Consider the following 19,382-nt stretch of genomic DNA (forward strand, 5'->3'; position numbering starts at 1 on the left):
TGAGTGACTTTCGAATGAGTTGGCGGTCATTCCGGTCTGTTGAGTCATTTTCGCCCTTTGCCGGTCTGTAGCTTTGTTGTCACTAATGTCTGCTGCTTGACCTTGTTCTTATGAACTACCGTCTTTGAAATTTTAAGGATGGAAGAAACCGACGCTCACTGTATCTGTCAGTTGACAACTTTTTGGCATGGTCGATATTTATTTTTTTGGTTTTGAGGTACTACTAGCACTGTTTTGCCATCCATCTGGTCCTACTGCAAGAGGTTAGTGATGACCACAGAAGTGTTTTTTTATATATATACTTTTCCTTATTAAATAAGATTTGGTTCAGGTGATCACCTAATCGGCACCTCATTCAGTAGAGTGAGGTGTGCCTGTGTTCAACAGACATTGGAATGGAATGGCTTCCATAAATGTAGAGAAGCTGGTTTTAGAGAGAATTGCAGTGGTCTCCTAATTTTTTTCAGAGCTGTACATTAGGTAAAAACAAACAGTATGTGGAGAAGTATGTCTGAATTCAGTTTTCGTAAAAAAGTAGGTGGAAAGTAAATAGATGCCCTACAGCTTCTGGCAAGATACTGAAGTGTGCATTCATTGGACAATTTATGGAAATCTCATGAGACAGATGATGATTTGTGAATTGCAATGAAGCAACATGACAATAACAACGTGACAAATGTAGTATGTTCGTTAATGTTACATTAATAGTATTATAAGTAATTATTTTGCAACTGCAAAAAAAATATATTCAGAAGAACTTACTCAGAGTATGAGTTTATAAGATGCAGCCTAGAAATTTCTAGTAATCCTAAAGACTGCTTATTCGGGTGTTTAAAAGCAAGTCTAAAGCCAAAACCCTTCTGGAAGGGGGCCCTCTAGGTTCAGGTTTGGCATTGTTTTGAGAACCATGTTTACCTTACAGATGTTCAACCATTTGTTTTTGTTTTGTTTTGTTTTTTTTAGCCATCTTTTGGATACTTCATTACTTCTCCTGAGAAAAGGGATCCTGTTGCATTACTCCGGCCCTCAGATTTGTTCTCCAGAGGAAGCTCCATCCACATTGAGACAGTTCCGCAAAGTGATGCTGATGAGACTCTTAATCCAGGTGCATTCAAAATACTTTTCTCACATTAGTTGTTTGTTTAATAATTTTAATTTGGATAAGTTATTTGATATATTTTATGTGAACTGCAGATGATCTAGATAAGACTCTTGAGCCCAACACAGCTGAAGCTGCACATCAGAAAAATGTGCAACCACAAACAAATGAGGTGCAGGTTTCCCAGGTATTCACAACCATTTAGATCTGGACTGCTGCCATATAGTATTTTATAATTTTGGCAACAGTTTTTAAACCTTTTTTCCCTTTGTCTGATTTTGGATTAGATCTCTGGACAAAATGAAGATAAGGAGCGCTCTGGTCATAGTTCAGATTCACCCAACTCCAGCAGCAACCTTATGCTTAGCATCAGTACAATTGCCTCTGCAATTGCTGATGCCTCCATCAGCTCAGATCCAGCCCAACTCGCTGCCATGATCATGGAACTTTCCAAACAAAGCCGCTCTAAAAGCCACCAGCAAGTAGCAGAAGAGTCCATTATCAGTCCTTTAGCAGCCTTAAATCATAATGGTCTACTGGAAAACCTGCAGAAGACCACATCATTGGGAGACCTTAGTACTCCCGACATGGAGAAGTATCTGAAGAGGGCTGAGGTCTCAAGTAGTGATAGTGATGGATCTACTTCACAGTCCTGCTTGGACATCCTCACTCTGGCTGATAGCTTGGCAAGTTCTAACAAGCAGACTCAACAGCAGTTGGCACCTCTGGAAAATGGGACCACCCATAAAAAAGAACAGCATTCACTAATGGAAGAGCAAGCAGTAAACAAATGTCAGGTTCTGGCAAGTAAAGCATCCAAACAAACAGAGGATACCTATATTGTATCATCAAGTCCAAGGTCAGATGCCAAACGAAGTGCAATTCCTCGACCTAAGTCGAGCAGCTTACCAACTGCCACTGCCAATGCGCATCCTGCCAAGAGATCTTTAGGCTCTGGCCAGTCTTCTTCCACGTCCTTTAAATCAAAACCTGTCGATTTAAAATCTGGCTTTGAGAAAAACAAAAATGACTATCATGTGACACCATCCATTAATAAAAGTGTCTCTGAATCCAGAATCAAAATGGGAACACCTCGACCACAAGTAGCCAACAGTTCCGCCACAGGTAACCGCCGATCTCTGAAAGGTGACGGGTCTATGTCAACTCCTGCTTCTGGCCCAAAAACCTCACCTGGCCTTCGAAGGGGTGGCCGCCCGGAACTACCGTCGTTGAAGACCTCCCCACACAAACCCAGAACAACAGTAGGCCGGACAGATAAACCCTCAATTAACCAGGCGCGATCACCCAGAAGCCCTAAAGCCGCACAGTCTATTTCAAAAGAAAAAACTGCAGCTGTTGATCACCAGGATTCACTGCCAGCACCACAGGAAAAATTTGGTATCTCTTTTATTTTATTTTTAACATGTTAAACCTGTTATACTGCTTGTTTTATAGTTGACATTAAAAGAAAATTATATTATAATCTATTTTCTGAATGCATGTAATTAATCTTATTGTAAACAAATAATCCATGCATTTTCTGGTGAAACCGAAGACTTCTCTATGGTGAAGACTGCCAGACTTCTCCATTAATTTAGGCAAAATCAATCCTTCCCTTTTTTTTTGTTGTCAACTGTAAGCTTGCATTCAGGCATGCAACTAATGAATAAAATCAGGTCCCCAAACTACAATTTGAAATACTCTCAAATTTCTCTAAAATCACAGTATGGAAGAAAAGATCTGTCACCACTTTCATTTCATCATGACTATAATGTAGGGCTGTCAGTTGAACAATTTAATAATGGGTGTCACATCAGATAGTTTTTGTAATATCTGTGCAAAGTTTTTATCTGCCACAATATCAAGTTTTTTTAATCATTCTCGTTAGTGGACTTTACCCAGCAAATGTTAAGATTAAGCAAAATGTGATTAATGGCATATCATATGATTAGATACGTTTTCTTGTCAGTCCTAGTTACTTAGTTACTTAATTAATTTTGTTATTGAGCATGAAGTTTCAGAAAATTTAAGACATCTACTTTTTATTAAAGGCTCACCTGAGAGTGGTTCCCCTGGTGTTGTGGAGGTCACCCATTGTAATTTCAGACCATCCACCTCCCCTCTTACACACTCCAGTCCAAGCCAGAGCTCCATTCCAAGTGGATATGGGTAACAATATATATTGTATACTTTTCATATTTCATAGATTGCTATCTTTTTTTTGCTGCGCCACATTCAGATTTCTCAGTGTATTATTTTTGTGATTGTTTATTAATCAGCCATAGTAGTTATTCTATAATGTATTAAACCACAGATATAGTTAAAATGCATGGATAAATAATGACATGATTTGACACTTATCCATGTGTTTTGGGAATAGGGAGACGTCTCTATGCTCACCCAATAGTGGGAAGGCTGATGAAGATCCTGGTTCCCCACAGTCTCATTGTTCAAGCCCAACTCTCAGCAGGCTGACTTACCTCTCCATTAATGAGAACACTTGCATGCCCACCCCTGACCACCGTAAGGTGAGTTTTTGTTTTGTTTTTTGAGTAATACCTTTTTAGTTTTATGTGGATTACAATATGAATTAGCTGTTTGGGATGTTTCAGACATCTTTTCTTTTTTTTAAATGGGAGTTTATGTGACCTTTAGACAAAAAGGGAAGAAAAGGTTTGCATGTGTTTATGATCAAGCTTTAATGGCTCATATGGTTTATAGTGAAATATAGTAGTCATATAGTAAGGCTGAGCAATTTTATCGGTTGTGCGATATAAATCTATATTTTTCTCCCAAGAAAGTATCGATTTTTAAGCCGCGAGTATCAATACATAAGTCCCATTCAAATCCCCAGTGTTTACCCCATAGGGTTAAAATCATGTTTTATTCCAAACTTACTTCATATCACTTTATACTTCATAAGTCAAGTGTTTTACATAACCTTCTGTGATCTCATGTGACTTTGGGTCAAAAAATCTGACAGGCCTAATCTATTATAAAAACAAAACGCCCAACATGGCATAAAGAACACAAACAAACCATATATTGTCGCGATTGTTGTCTTCAAACGTATCTATCTGGATGTTATAGCGATCTCTGGAAGGTTTGTTTATGACAGGGAGTTCAATTTCACATGGTTTGTCACTTCTTTATTAGTTTCATATATGGACTGAATGTGCACTAGCTCAGGTCATTGGCGCCCTCAGGCTGCCAGTATGAATTAAAAACGCAGCACATCACAGTCTACAGCGCTCATAATGATACATCCGTGGATTTTGGATAAAGATTGAATAAATAATAGTTCTCTGTATAGAAATTTGACTCAAACATATGCGAATCTATCAACATTTCTCCACATTTGCACACATTTGAACTAAAAGCCCGGAGGGATGTTGTTTTGTGGAGAGTCTTCATCATGACCACAAAGGGAGTTTTTTTATGAATGGGAGCAGATGACGAGCATATTACAGTCGAAAGGTACCGACGCCGATTATCATATTCATAACTCCTGACACATAACACATTATGGTCACTATAATACTTTGAGAATAAAACAGAGGTAAAAAACTTTATTATTTTTTTATTTATTTTTTAACACTGTTATAAAGATCTCATTGATTTACATAACAAGTTGAGTACTTGCATAAAATGCATATCAATATCAGTCATCTAAATCTGTGTTAAGAGGTTTGTCTCAAGATGCACATCAGTATTTTTTTTTTTTCTAAGAACAAGTTTAATAAAGCTGCTTAAATGTCCTAATTGAACTAGTTGTAACCATGACTTAATCTAAGCCATGTCAGTGAAACTGGGCCATAATGTTAAAAAATCATCTTTAAATTGCTGGTATGTTATCATTGCACAAATTAACACTCACAGAAAAAAATATTTTAGAAAAGCAGATGTATAGATAATCAGACAAAACCTAAGTTGCTTCAGTTAAGTGTTTTAGAATTTTAAATTTAATCGTACATTACCTCAAAAATTTCAGTTAAATCAGTGTAGTTTTAACAAAAAAAGACACTTGCACCTAGCCTGACGTGGTCATACTTAATTATAGTCAGAATGTTAGTCTGAAACTGCTCCATTGGGCTGTGATTATGGGGCGTGTTTCAACCGAACCAGGAAAGACATCAATTGGATTGAGCTACGACTAATCAGAGCTCAACTGCACTGTGTTGCCAAGTCCACATTTTTTTTCTGCGGGTTGTTTTCTATGTCCAATGTTTGAAGCGACTATTATGTGATATAAAAACCCATGAGTGCGAATTTTAGCAGGCAACCTTGCCAAAATAACACATTTTACCCCCCAAATGCCATTTTTTTTCCCGAAGAACCCCCCGAGAAGCTATTGTTTAGGGCTAGTTGTTGGTGGGTTTTGTTGTAAAAACTTGGCAACCCTGTCTGCACGTGAGCTGAAATCAGGCTGGAATAAACGATCTTAGCCAGTGTTGTAAAAAAAAAAAGAATTTAATGATACACAGAGTACTTACCCAACATGATGATCATTTTTGAGAGAAATAGTGAAGGTGAATGCATATACAAACAAGCTCTCCGTTTAGGATGTGAACAAATATAATCCAAGCCCCTTTGATGACGTGCATGATTACGTTGCTGTTTATCATCTGTCCGTCATCGTCTAAAGCCCTGATGATTTCATTGGTCCGAACAGTTTCTGTTCAGGGATAATTACTCCTCTATGGAGCGAGGCCAGACCGAACCGCCCGACCTAAAAAAATTGTGGGCGGAGCTAAGTTCGGCTGGCATCCAGGCTAACTTGCACCCTGACCAGAAGGTGGACAGTTCTAGAATTATATTAAGTCTATTTAATTGCTAAAAAGAATAAACTAACAATCAGATGTCAAAATGCATGTACAGATTTTGAAGTTGCACAGATTTTGTTAAAAAAAAAAAAAAAAGAGGAAAACAATTATTAGTATTTTTATTGATATTAACCAGATATTGGCATTGGCCATTAGAGGCCCATATTAGTGGATAGGTTTTTGATATTGATTGTGATGCCACTGTTTTGCTTTATGGTTTGTTAATGTTTATATTTTTAATAAAATAATATTTTTCTCTGCTTCTATAGAAAAACACCTCGATGGCTTTAAGCACCACTATTATCAGAGCCAGCCCAACTCCTCCAGTGGAGCCATTTGAAAATGGAAATGTTTTGAGTTCTTTAAAGAGTCCAGAACCTTTTTGCCACTCTGAAGTTCCAAGACTCAACCAAAAGACCTCAGAACTGGGCTCACGTTGCCAAAGTGAAAGTGACTTCCATAAAGAACAAAACGGATACGCTAATGGCAACCGCCAGTCTGAGCCTGGGCCAAGGTTGTACACTCAAGGGGATTCTGGGTACTTGAGCAAGCTAAATATTCAGCATCCACCTGGGACAGCCGCAGAACCGGCGCACCAATTGTTGCCTCATGGCTTGGGGTCTGGGTCTGGGTCTGGGCCTGGGTCTTATTTTAGTGCTGCAGATGACTTGGCATATGGGTCAGTTCCTAGCTACAGCTCTCAGGGTACCATGCCAAACCTTCCCAGCCTCCTAACAGGACGTTCCCTCTTTAGTTCCCATCTGGCACAGCAGTATCTGAGCTCAGAGGGTCCTCTACATGCTCCTTCCTATCCGATTGGAGGGCCACCTGGTTTATATGGAGTATCAGCTGCAATGCATCCTGCAAATCCATCAATGAGTCATGTGGGGCATGTCTCTGGATCTACAAATATTCAGTCTGGTTACCTGAATACCGGTCAACAACAACATCCTCATTATTCAGTGAGCAAGACCTATGGACAGCCAAATGTTGGGTCATGGGCCACACAAGATCTAGCAGACTTTAGAAGTGAGTGGAATTGATTTATGTATTTGAAAGACAGTTATGAATTAATTTCTTTAAGAAAACAAACAAAAATAAAAACTTTTTTTCCCCACTTGCACTTTAGCTCAAGTGATGGTTCCAAATGAACTGAAGTTTCCCAGTTCTTGCTGTGTGGGAATTGCCTCTCAGACGTCCCTCAATATCTTCAACCCCTCTGAGCGCTGGCAGCAAGTTTCCATCTCCATCACAAGCCTATCCATTGATGGAGAGAAGGTAAGAAAATCTGTCAAAATTAGTCCAGTGGTTCTCAAGGGGGCCTCAGCAAAGTTTCAGTGGGGTGTCAAGATTGATGCAACTAAAAATATTTTTTTATTACAGCCACCATTTAAATTTGTTTGTTTCAGCAATTCATTTATATATTAGAATTAAAAAGGTGCCTTGTCTACAGTATAAATGTGTATATACAACTCACGGATGTTAAATTAACTTTTTAATTTTCAGCTAATTAACTTTTTTCATGTTCTGTAAGAAATTCTTGTTGCATCACTATGTAAAATTATTATAAGTAGGACAAAACAAGCATTAAAATAAGCGTAAAAAAGCAAAAAAAATAAATTTCTTATTTCATTTGGAAAACCTGTGAGAATCATTTAAATGAGAAAAATATTTGCTCAATGGTGTTTTTTACAGTACCTATGAAGCATTTTTTTTTCTTTCTATTCAGTTGACAATTTATACAAACGTATGTTCTAGATAGAGGGCAAGCTCAATTTTTTTAAATGGATAAAAAAAACAAAATACTTGCCTTGTTCCAGTTGTTCATGATTTACTGGATTAAAGTTATGTCAATTCAATTATTTAAATAGTTGGGAACATTGAAGAACATTTGGCTCCTAAAACTTCTGGAGTGCTGCTATTTAACGAAAACTAGAACTTTTATGAAAACTAGATCTAGAAAAGAGTGTTGGGCCTTCAAATATTTTGTGTAGATAATGTTGGCCTTGCTTTTAGAAAGGTTGAGAACCAGTGGTCTAGATTTAGTAAAATCTGGCAAACTTACTGGTCAAAAAGCAGTTTATCTAAAGCCTCATGTGGCTAAATGTATTTATTGTTAATTTTTAAATGCAGTATTCTAATTGTCATTGCATCACAGGTGGAGTCCCTTCCGTTCCAGTGGCTGATAATAAAGAATAAGACCATAATTGGACCCAAATGTACAGAAGAACAGAAGGTTTTGTTCATAGCTCCGAGGGCTGGACTGTATCAGTGTACTCTCAGTGTGTCATCCTGGCCTGCATCCGCAGAGACGGAGGCTGCGGCCCATGCAGAAGTCTTTGCCAAGAAAGTGGTGCTGATCGCTGTGGCTGAGAACCCATTAATACAGGTTAAAAGAGTTTTCAGAGTTGACGGTTCCAAGGCACTAAAAATGCATATAATTAAAAAAAGAAATTGTACTAGAATTAATTTGGTGATTTCAAGACCAATTCACACTGCACCAATAAACGCAGCAATTTTATTGGGATTTGTCTGTGTCTGTCGGAGCTTATTGCTGATTAGCGAATCAGAATTAGAATGTCTGAGAAGTGGCTGTTGCCATTGGTCTGCATCTGTTGGTGCAGTGCAAATTGGCCTTTATTCCTGAAATTTGTCTGTTATTTTTCTGTAGGTATCTTTTAGAAGTTCTATTTTAATCCATGTGAAATGTGTGGGGGAAAAAAGAAAACAGATTTGGCTTTTCTATCTCTTATTTTAATAAATAGGTAGACGTTGGAAAGACAGGCTGCCTGGACTTCGGGGACCTGGCGGGGGGCAGTACTAAGACCCTGCCGCTCAAACTGGTCAACAGGACTCATGCCACTGTGCCTATTCGACTGGTTATCAGTGCGGTCAGTGAGATCTGTCAGCATTTGGTTTTGAAAAATATATTAAACAGTGGTTGTGCATGATGTTATCCTTGTCACATGTTAGACAGATAACATGCTCTCATTCAGTGGCATGTTAAATAGTTTCAAGGTTTTGTCTCTCATAGAATGCATCAGCATGGCATTGTTTTGGCTTCTCTAAGAGCCCGGTCGCCATGAGCACAGACGGTTCCCTTCATTCTGGCTCAAACCTGACCTCACTTTCAACTTCATCAGTCATAAACCATGTGCTGCATGCCAGTTATTCAGAGGTGAATATCTCTCATTATGGTTATTTTCTGAACTGATGGCTGATTTGAGTTTTCAAATACATCTGATGTTTGTTTTTTCCACAGAATCAAGAAAGCTTCTTGGTGTGGGTTAATTTCAGTGCCCCTCAAAAGTACATTTCAAGTTCAGGTATGTCTGTATGTAAACCTAAAAACTAGACACAATGTTCATCCTGTATTTGTGTTTTTAATAGTATCACTGAAATGCTATCCCATCCATCCATCTCTAATCTAAAAAAAATAAAGCACACAATGATCGTGAGCTGCTCTTTGTTGGATTTAGGTGAGTTGGGGCCAGCCGATGAATACAGTGCACGGGTGGATATTGAGGTGGACAGTCCTGGCCCCAGTCATGTGATCCAGAGTGTAGCCCTAAGGGCACGGACAGGCACTGCCAGAGTGCATGCACCAAAAGACCTACAGGTAACAGAGGAAACGTTCTGCCTACAAGCTACAGGACACCTGGATTTTTTGGGTTATGAAATGAGTTCAGTTTTTTGCTTCTTTAATACCTGGATGTCTGTACAGACGGTGTCTCTTCAGGCTCCTTTGGGGCAGACTGCAAAGCAGAATCTTCCCTTAAAGAATGCGGGCAACATTGATGTTCTGCTCAGACTAAAGGTGCGTGAAATGAGCGTTACATTTTAATGCACTAAGTTTCTCATACATTGACAGCATACTCTACTATAAATACCATAGAATTAGGGATGCTCTTATTGACCATTTAACAATTAACCTAGAGTAAGAATTTTGACCAGTCAGTTAAATGGTTTAAAGTTTTTTTTTTGTTGTTGTTGTTTTTTTTGCTGCATTGTTAAAGAAAAATATGCTATAATTTGTTAACTCACAAGTCGTGTCGACATGTGCGACCTCAAGCAAAATGAAGCAATGTAAAAGTAGTAGGCCTACTCTGTGTGGGACCATTCCGACAGAAAGGGCGTCGAAGTAACTTGCAAAATATGCTATGCTGTAATAAAATGCAGCAGTATTACAAGCAAACGAAAGGCGCTTCCTGAGGCTTGCCACTCTAGCGAGGCGGAAAAAACAGTCAGGCTGTGGATTGAGTTATGCCTGCTGTTTTTATTTGTTGAAAAAAAATGTTGAAAGGCTGAATGTGAAATTGCGCCCTAAACCCTCTTTCACTATTCCCTACGTTGTGCTAGGGCTGGACGATATGGCCAAAATTCATATCACGATATTTTTCTTAATTTCAGTCGATACGATATAATTCCGATATCGATATGAACTATATAAAAGCTTTAGAAAAAACTACTAAGAACTGCCACATGTCTGTACCTACAAACTTCTGAAAAATGTATTGGCCAAGTCTATGAATAGTCCTCCTATAAAACTCTATAATATTTTAGAAATAAAACCAGTACAAATAAATTAATGTTCACCTTTTATTTGTATTTAGCCTTTATATGAAAAAGAAATGTGAAATCAACATCAAATAAACATAAGACTCGCACTTTATTAATATTAATATCTTTAAGTTTAAACTATAACATAGGCTGATTATATTATTCTTAATATAGATTAAACAAAAGGTCTTCAGCCAGGATTCAGCCTGACTCAGAATATTCTAGCGGATGGATCTGCTTCAGATGGTGGATCTGCTTCACAGCGTACAGTGCTCCTATGCCGCAGACGCAGTTTATTGAGCATTTTCTCAATAAGGAATAAGTTTTAAATTTCAGTGAAGAACAATTCATACAGCGCTCTATTTTCCATTTATGCAAAACTATAGCATATATTTAATGCTGCATTTATTTAATTAAAAATGCAGTAAACAACGTAATACAGTAAAATATTATTCTGATCTACATCATCTGTTCACTACGTGAATATATAGTAAAGTGTCATTTATTTCTGTGATCAAAGCTGAATTTATCATCATTTCTCCAGTCTTCAATGTCACTCAACATTCTCATATTAGGATTTGATGCTCAACAAACATTTATGATTATTATCAGTGTTGAAAACAGTTTTGTTGCTTATGATGCTCCTTCATTGCTTTCATATATTGTCGCATTCGTCTGACTGTCGATCGTCACCTTTCAGCTCATAACGATTTTTATGTATATGTAACGTTGTCCTTCAGCTGCAGCTCCAGCGTGACAGTAACGTTAGTTCTACGAAATCCGCTTTTGGACTTTCTGTGAGAGAGCGTTCTCCTCATATTTAGATACGAATAAAATGACAGGTCATGCATAGATTATTTTTTGTCTCTGAAATTAAATCTTGATGTATTCACGTTGGTTTCTATGTTTACACTTGCCCGTGACCTCAAGAAGCGCGCAATCAACCGAGGTTAGAGAAAGCGGTCTTTAGCGTCCCTGTTAACTTGCCCGCCCTCGCTCCAGGTAACGCCGTTTGGAATCCCGCTCGGAGCGGGTCGACTAGGACCGGTGAGACCCAGTAAAAGTGCGGGGGACACGCCGAACCACTTCCACCCCACTGAATTAACGTTAGTCTTTCTTCTCTTATCAACTATTTCTTTCTCCTTACTTGTGGAAGTTCGTTCAGTCACATTTGTGTTGCGGTCAGGGAAACTCTTTTTGTAGCTAAAAGTAAAACTTGCTGCTGGATCTATCCATAGATCTATCAGCCTACTACTGCTGAGCACTGACTGCGTTTCTGTGGTGTACGTCATCGCGCAAGTAGCCAATCATGTTCTGCTCTTTCTGACGGCTGCGCCCTGAACGTCAGTCAGTGAGGAATGCTGTAATATATTTATCGAAATATCGGAAATGTGTTTAAAAATCATATCACCGTTATTGAAAAAAATTATATCGCGATATATATTGATATTGAATTATTGTCCAGCCCTACGTTGTGCACTAATATAGTTCACTTGAAGGAGTGAATGAAAATGAGTGAATTTGGACAGCCGTTGTGTGTACATCGGTTGTACACTCGTTATTGCGGTGAAATGTGGGATTGTATAAATGCACTCGATTACATTCACTTTGGTTTTGGACACCACTACAAATGGTTGTCCCTTCAAATAATTTGAGGGTATGGGGCGATTTCAGATTCAGCCTTAGTCTGATTTATGCTTTTTATTTAAATTATTTTAATCTGTTGTTCTCTGTCAGAAACGCTGTAGGTGCATGGAAATTTGATAATGTATTCTGCTGTTTCCACTGTAAAATAAATTCATGAAAAAAGTATATTTTTAACAGGTCACAGACACTTGTCAATTGTATATTTATTTAATGGCAATTCAATATTATAATCGTATCAGTTAGCAGTTAATATTCAGATAATGAGTGGTAGTTGTTGGTCGGGAAACTTAACCGAAATGAGCATCCCTACGTTTGAAAAGCAAAGCTTTTCAAAACAAAACAGTCTTTCTATTTTCTGACTTTCTGGCTGTTTTTCAGAGTTCTGATGGTGACCGGTGCTTCACTGTGAGGCCAGAGGAACTGGCTCTGAAAGCTGGAGAGGAGCAAGGCGTAGTGGTCTCTTTCACTGCCCAGGGCACACAGAAACACAAGGAGAGGCATGTTTACTCATATAGATTTCGTTTTTGTATGTTAATTGGTTTTGTCCTCATTGCAGGTTTTAATTTCTGATTTTAAATGCTAAACTGGTCAGATTGTTTAAAATCTTATTAGATTTTTTTGGGCAAAAATCTAGTTTTAAAATATACTTGCTATTTCATATGGTTGCACTTTCAATAAATTTTTATTTATTACATTTTTTCTCAGCATGTTGACCATTCTGGTTCTACCCGGTGGACCTCAGTATGAGGTGATGTTGAAAGGAGAGATGGTCCAGGGAGTTTCTGGGAAAGTGGTATGCCCACCTGCTGTGTTATCACAGGCCGAAGTCCCACCCATCCTGTCCAACAAACAGTTCATGGCATGGGGAGGGGTTACGCTGGGCAGAGCAGTGTGAGTACATAGTATAACTAGCAGGGTATCCGCGGGGTCTTGAAAAGTCTTAAAAGGTGATAAATCAATTTTGGGAAAATTAAGACCCTTATAAAGTATTAAAAAGTCTTATCACGGCTTTATAAAGTCTTAAATTTTGAAAGTATTTTGTTCAAGCTTTGTCAAAAGAGTTTGACTCCAAAAAGTATTTATGAATATATTTATTTTCATCCCCGTAAGTATTAAAAAACAACCGGGTACTCAGTCTGAGATCTGCTCGGAGCGCGCGCGCCAGGGATGGAAATTAGCGCCGCCACGCACGCCACCAGCCAAATGCGGCTGATTTTGAGTTGTGGCGGGTAAACTCGCTTCACCTACCGAGCTGTTTCACCTCTCTGTAAACTTTGTTCAGTGCATGCGAGTGCTGCCGTATGTGCGCATATGACCAGTCGTTTTCTCCGTCATCACTCGCGTGCGCTGTGTGACTCGCGCGCGCTGAGAGAAGATCTGATGCTGTGCATTATCCGAGAGCGCGCGCGAGTCTCACAGCGCGCAAATATTGAGTTCTCTTTCAAGTCTTGCGCTTAAATGGACAAACTCACACAAGAAGCATGTCAACATGTCCATCTTGATGTGTATCCAAGCAGACAGTCTGAATATGCCTTAAGTGAACTGTATAGTATGCACAGTCGAGAAAGACGAGCATATCCCTGCCTCAGGTCTTAAAGGCGCAGTAGCCTTTACTGCTGCCTGAGGGATGTCCTTATATTTAGTTTGACATTAAACAATGCTCTTGATTGAATAGTTTTTGTAAGTTTAATAAGGATTAATCTTTCATTTAAACAGTTAAATATGCAGTTATTTTACATTTGATTACTTTATTCAATTGCTGTACCTTTCTGCAGGCCAGTAGACCTGTACATTATTATTTAATGAACACATGAGTGAGGTCGAGTTAAACATTCTAGTTTGAATTTTATTTTTCGGTTTTCGGCTTTGGTTTCTTCTTTTTTTGTTTCGGTCAAGAATTGTGATTTCGGTGCATCCCTACTGACAATGCTCTGCTCAGTATGTTGTCAACACGCTTCAAAGATGCCAGAACGAATAGTTTCATTCTTGGGACAAAAAACCATAAAACTGGAAGCCATAAAAGACCACAAATCATCGTGAAAATATCAGGAATTCATTGAGACTTGAGATTAAATAAACTGCCCAAGTATTGTAGAGCTTGTAGTATTAATTTGTTAAAAACAAAAAAGTGGCTGGTAAAAACAGTGGTAGACTTTGAAAAAAGTTAATTTCCATCCCTGGCGCGCGCCGTCTACGGGTGACGTCATGTATTTTGCGGAATGCGCAGTTAGGTAATGTGTTGCCCTCCATACGTTGTAAAACAGATATGCAATATAAACAATACAAAATTGGCCTACGATAGAGATTTTAAGTCTACATTCGACTACAACTGTTTATTAAAGGTTTGTTGCCGATTAGAACTTGAAGTGCGATGAGGTCTTAAAATATTTTGAGAAGGTCTTAAAAAAGTCTTAAAAAGGTATTGAAATTAACTTCAGGATTCCTGCATATACCCTGAACTAGGGTTGCAATGGTTCAAATTACTTGCTGTTCGGTTTGTATCATTGTTTAAAAAAGCACTGTTTTGGTACGGATCGGTATGTGTTATGTTCAGGAAAAAGGACCAGTGTCAAATAAAATTAAAGAAAATAGAAACAAATGAAATTTAATGCAACAGCACAAATACAGACAATAGTGCAAAGAAACTAATACAATAAACTGCTTTTTAAGTAAGTCTAACAGTAGTTTTCAGATACAGAAATTGGATACAATGATCAAATGTAAATTAACATGGCATAGTCTTCACTGTATACACTAAATATAGATTAGTCCTTATTAAAGTAACAAAAGTTAGTCAGTCAAGAGCAGTGTTTTGGTTTTTGTTAGATTAAACATTAAAACACCGATAGCAGCAAGCATATTAGGCTGCTGTCACTCTAAGACCATGCATGGAAAAGGAACTAAATTTAGTTCTCGCACACTGGGGATGCAGCTTTCAGTGTGTGGGCTTCAGATTCGTGCTCACAGAAAACTTCTCATACTGTGTGTTAGTTCTCTTGTCATCTTTCACTTGGGTGTTTAAATATGCAAGGTATAAAAAGGCTTGTTTAAAGGGGGGGTGAAATGCTGTTTCATGCATACTGAGCTTTTTCCACTGTTAAAGACTTGGATTCCCATCCTAAACATAGACAAAGTTTCAAAAACTAATGTTGGACATTTGATGGAGTATTTCTGTGTTAAAAATACTCCTTCCGGTTTCTCACAAGTTTCGGCGAGTTTTTTTCGAGTATGGGTCTAATTGACGTTAAATAGAGCGGAAGGTCCTTGTATGGGCTGTACGGGCTCTTCTCCCGGAAGGGTGCGCGCGCGCGTGACTAGAGCACGCTGTAAACAGTCTCTCAGATGCAGATCCAGTCCTCCGTGAACACTTATGTCGCGCCCCGGGAAGGCAGCGCTGCATTTGAACCGATTTGAACGCAGAAATGACGGGAAGCTTCAAGGCATCGCTTCAGTCGCGTCGCAAAGTGGATTTCCACGGTCACTGCTGTCACAGGACTTCACCAAATCATACCAAAGAAGTGTGTTTTTGACAGAGCGGTCCTGCTTTGGAAGATGCCGGTGAGTAAATCAACTTCAAATGTCTCTGCTATTGGCTACCGTCGCATGAGTAAACATCAGTAAACGATACGATCGCGTGCTTCGTCATTCAAATGCGCTAACGGTTACTCCATTGTTGTTCTGTATAACGTTACACTAGTCTGACGTGCAAAACCGTTCTGCTTGCTACGTTACTTCTAAGGTCTAGTCGCATACAATAGTCCATAAACCGAATCATGTCCTCAGACACTGCGAGTAAAGACACAGAAATGTGGAGAGGCCATTAAATACAGTAACTTACATACCACAGAGACGGACGTCCTGATGTTGCCGTTTCTCCTGTTCAGTTTATTTCAGCCTCAGATTTGATTGTGGATCATTATCTGTATTAGCTGAGATAGATGGGTTTCTCCACGCTTGAGGACGTCACCGCTTTGCGCGCTTGTGATTCTTTAGCTCCGCCCACACGATACGCCTCCAGGCGCTCGGTTTTTTCCGGAAAGACTCGGTACAGCCCATATTTCTTTTATAAATATGATAAAACTAAAGACTTTTCGGAGATATGAAGGATGCAATACTACTCTATAGGTACTCAAGATTGACATGAGATTGACTGAAACTGAGTGTTTCACCCCCCCTTTAAATAAAAACATGCAAAAATGGTATCAAGACGATTAAGCTCTGTCCCGTTTTGGGCCATGATAGTTCTGTCAACTGTCCTGAGCATCTTTCACACTGGCCCAAGGCCTTCAGGCAGTCCTTATTGTCTAGTCTAGGGATGCAACAATACAGTTAGTCCACGGTTCAATACATACCTCGGTTTTTAACCATGGTTTTCGGTTTGGTTCGTTTTTTTTTTTTTTTTTTTTTTGCTATTCTATTCTAAGGCGACAGGAACAGAAATGTATTGCAATACTCTTTCTTTATTTTACTTAAAAGACTTGAAAAACCTTACTTAAACTTAAAACTTTACTTAAGAATCCCCTTGTACACATATTCCTAGTGTATTGTATAAAATAAATATAAAGATTTACATTGGCAGCTCAGAGATGTACAGTAGCATTTAAGTGAAATTGAATGAATAAATGTAGGCTACAATTAAAGCTATTTTATATAACAATGAATTAGAAATATTGGCCAATATTGATTGGATAGCATCTTGCAGTTGATGGAGATTTGTGGGATGCACATCCAGGGCACGATCTGGTGACGGTGGGGGACATTTTAGTATAGTGAACTCATTGTCATGTTCAAGAAACCAATTCGAAATGATCCGAGCTTTGTGACATAGTGCATTATCCTGTTGGAAGTAGCCATCAGAGGATGGGTACATGGTGGTCGTAAAGGGATGGACATGGTCAGAAACAATGCTCAGGATGGCCTCATTGGCATTTAAATGATGCCCAATTGGCACTAAGGGGCCTAAAGTGTGCCAAGAAAACATCCCCCACACCATTACACCACCACCACCAGTCTGCCCAGTGGTAACAAGGCATGATGGATCGAGACTCATCAGACCAGGTAACGTTTTTCCAGTCTTCAACTGTCCAATTTTGGTGAGCTTGTGCAAATTGTAGCCTCTTTTTCCTATTTGTAGTGGAGATGAGTGGTACCCGGTGGGGTCTTCTGCTGTTGTAGCCCACCCACCTCAATGTTGTGCATGTTGTGGCTTCACAAATGCTTTGCTGCATACCTCGGTTGTAACGAGTGGTTATTTCAGTCAAAGTTGCTCTTCTATCAGCTTGAATCAGTCGGCCCACCCCCTAACTTTAGCGTACATGATTGGATATTTGCTCATATCAGTGCGCAGACTGACAGGGACACTCAAACAGACCCAAAAGAAACAGAGAAATATTTCAAATGGAGATAAATACATTTAAATAAAAAGTAAAATAATTATTTCAATGCAAAACCGAAAAAAAATCACAATTCACAAGCGCTTATTGAACCATGAATGCCGTACCGAACAGTTGAATATTATATTGAGAATTGTGGCATCCCTAGTGTCCAAATGTATTAATTTACAAAAACTTATATTAGTGGAAATCTGTCTGTTTTATGCATTGTTTTTTTCACCAAACCATATTATATATGTGTAATCAGATTTGAGTGTCTCTCAAATACAAAGAAAAAAGAAACTCTTGTAAACTTGTCAGCATACAAATCAATTGTGTGTGGGTGATGCTTTTGTTTTTGCAGGCAACAAAAACTGGTGCTAAGAAATAATTCACCCACTACATCACAACAACTCAGACTTCTCATCAGGGGTCAAGACCAAGATTGTTTCCAGGTATGCTAACTCCGTGAGAAATGTAGTTCATTTCATTGACCTGCCAAATGTGAATAAAAACATGGGCGAATAAACGAAAGATGTTGTATTACAATTTCAAATATTTATATATTGCAACAAATCAAGTAATACGTTACATTATTTGTTGTATTTCATCATTTAATTAATAATAATAAATATATATATATATATATATATATATATATATATATATATATATATATATATATATATATATATATATATATATATATATATATATATATATATATAATATATATATTAGCATTCCCATTCATTTCATTGGCAATTTTTGAGCCAATCTTCTGGTAGATTTAATACGACTTTATACATACATATTTAAGTATTTTAAGAGTGTAGGGAGAATTGATTACATCATTTACAGAGCTCGATGGGAGTGGCCATTCCCTGCAAGCTCTTTTGGTATGATTTTGCATGTCGCAACTCTGGTAGAATTTGTGTTGGTGGTTCTGTACTGCATCATGGGTAATTTTGGGTTTTTCACCATATATTTTAAATACATGGCTTAAACTAAAGCATTTAACATTCTCTGAACTCACAGTAGGTCTGTCTTTACACGCTTATAAGTAATCAATAAAAAATAATTTTCCTTTTGAGAGAATTAATGGAGTTTTTACTTCTAGGACCCAAATGGTTGCACTCTATTGGCTTAGGATAACCAACCAACCAGCTCCTTAGTTTTGTGGAACAGGTGGCAGTATATACACGTTTATCCATTTATCTTTTCTTTTTCTGTGTCTCAACCCTCCAGCTGCAGAGTTCTTTTGGCCCAGATGAGCGGCTGACACGTAACAGAGAGCTGTCAATCAAACCCAAAGAAGATGTGACTGTTCATCTACTCTTTGCTCCCACGCGTGTTGCCTCCATGCTGGCCAAACTGGAGATCAAGCAGTCTGCTGCACGTGCCTCCCAGCCTGGGGTCAAATTCACTGTGCGTTTGTTTATAATCTCCGATAAACAATAATATTTTGTTACAAATAGATAACCTTAAATTTTATCATGGTGTTCTCAGATCCCTTTGTCAGGATATGGCGGCACAAGTAACGTGATTCTGGAGGAGTTGAAGAAACGTTCTGATGGCTATGTGGCCATGCTGGGTGGAGTGCAGGCAGGTCGTGTCAGTAAACTCTGCGTGTGCGTGCGGAACACGGGCTCACGTGCTGCCTTTGTAAAAGTGGTACCCTACAGCAATCTTCAGAATCAAACAGTTATGGACTCGACCGTTATCAGTTTGTCCCCTTCACAGTTTGTTCTGAAAGAGAGAACGCAGGAGGTGAGCCCAAGTGCACATTTTACTTTTTGTGTGTCTGTGTCTTTGTCTGTGTCTTTGTCTGTGTCTTTGTCTGTGTCTTTGTCTGTGTCTTTGTCTGTGTCTGTGTCTCTG

The 19,382-nt window shown here is 38.6% G+C and overlaps 1 protein-coding gene across 3 annotated transcripts in view; it reads left to right on the plus strand.

The window, feature by feature from the left end:
- Window positions 1-19,382, plus strand: part of cep192 (centrosomal protein 192) — a 60,300-nt gene that overhangs the window by 32,883 nt on the left and 8,035 nt on the right. For 2 of the 3 annotated variants that reach the window (XM_067449182.1, XM_067449183.1), the window contains exons 17-34: window positions 964-1,105; window positions 1,195-1,286; window positions 1,387-2,497; window positions 3,151-3,268; window positions 3,480-3,627; window positions 6,192-6,951; window positions 7,052-7,200; window positions 8,081-8,311; window positions 8,688-8,813; window positions 8,957-9,100; window positions 9,185-9,248; window positions 9,402-9,541; window positions 9,647-9,739; window positions 12,508-12,626; window positions 12,835-13,020; window positions 17,866-17,956; window positions 18,750-18,929; window positions 19,011-19,271. In XM_067449182.1, the coding sequence (XP_067305283.1) occupies window positions 964-1,105; window positions 1,195-1,286; window positions 1,387-2,497; window positions 3,151-3,268; window positions 3,480-3,627; window positions 6,192-6,951; window positions 7,052-7,200; window positions 8,081-8,311; window positions 8,688-8,813; window positions 8,957-9,100; window positions 9,185-9,248; window positions 9,402-9,541; window positions 9,647-9,739; window positions 12,508-12,626; window positions 12,835-13,020; window positions 17,866-17,956; window positions 18,750-18,929; window positions 19,011-19,271 (4,155 nt within the window). The remainder of the gene's footprint in view (window positions 1-963; window positions 1,106-1,194; window positions 1,287-1,386; window positions 2,498-3,150; window positions 3,269-3,479; window positions 3,628-6,191; window positions 6,952-7,051; window positions 7,201-8,080; window positions 8,312-8,687; window positions 8,814-8,956; window positions 9,101-9,184; window positions 9,249-9,401; window positions 9,542-9,646; window positions 9,740-12,507; window positions 12,627-12,834; window positions 13,021-17,865; window positions 17,957-18,749; window positions 18,930-19,010; window positions 19,272-19,382) is intronic. The other variant, XM_067449184.1, reaches the window with a different exon arrangement.

Source organism: Pseudorasbora parva, chromosome 7 (assembly GCF_024679245.1).
Source record: "Pseudorasbora parva isolate DD20220531a chromosome 7, ASM2467924v1, whole genome shotgun sequence".
NCBI classification, from domain to species: Eukaryota; Metazoa; Chordata; class Actinopteri; order Cypriniformes; family Gobionidae; genus Pseudorasbora; species Pseudorasbora parva.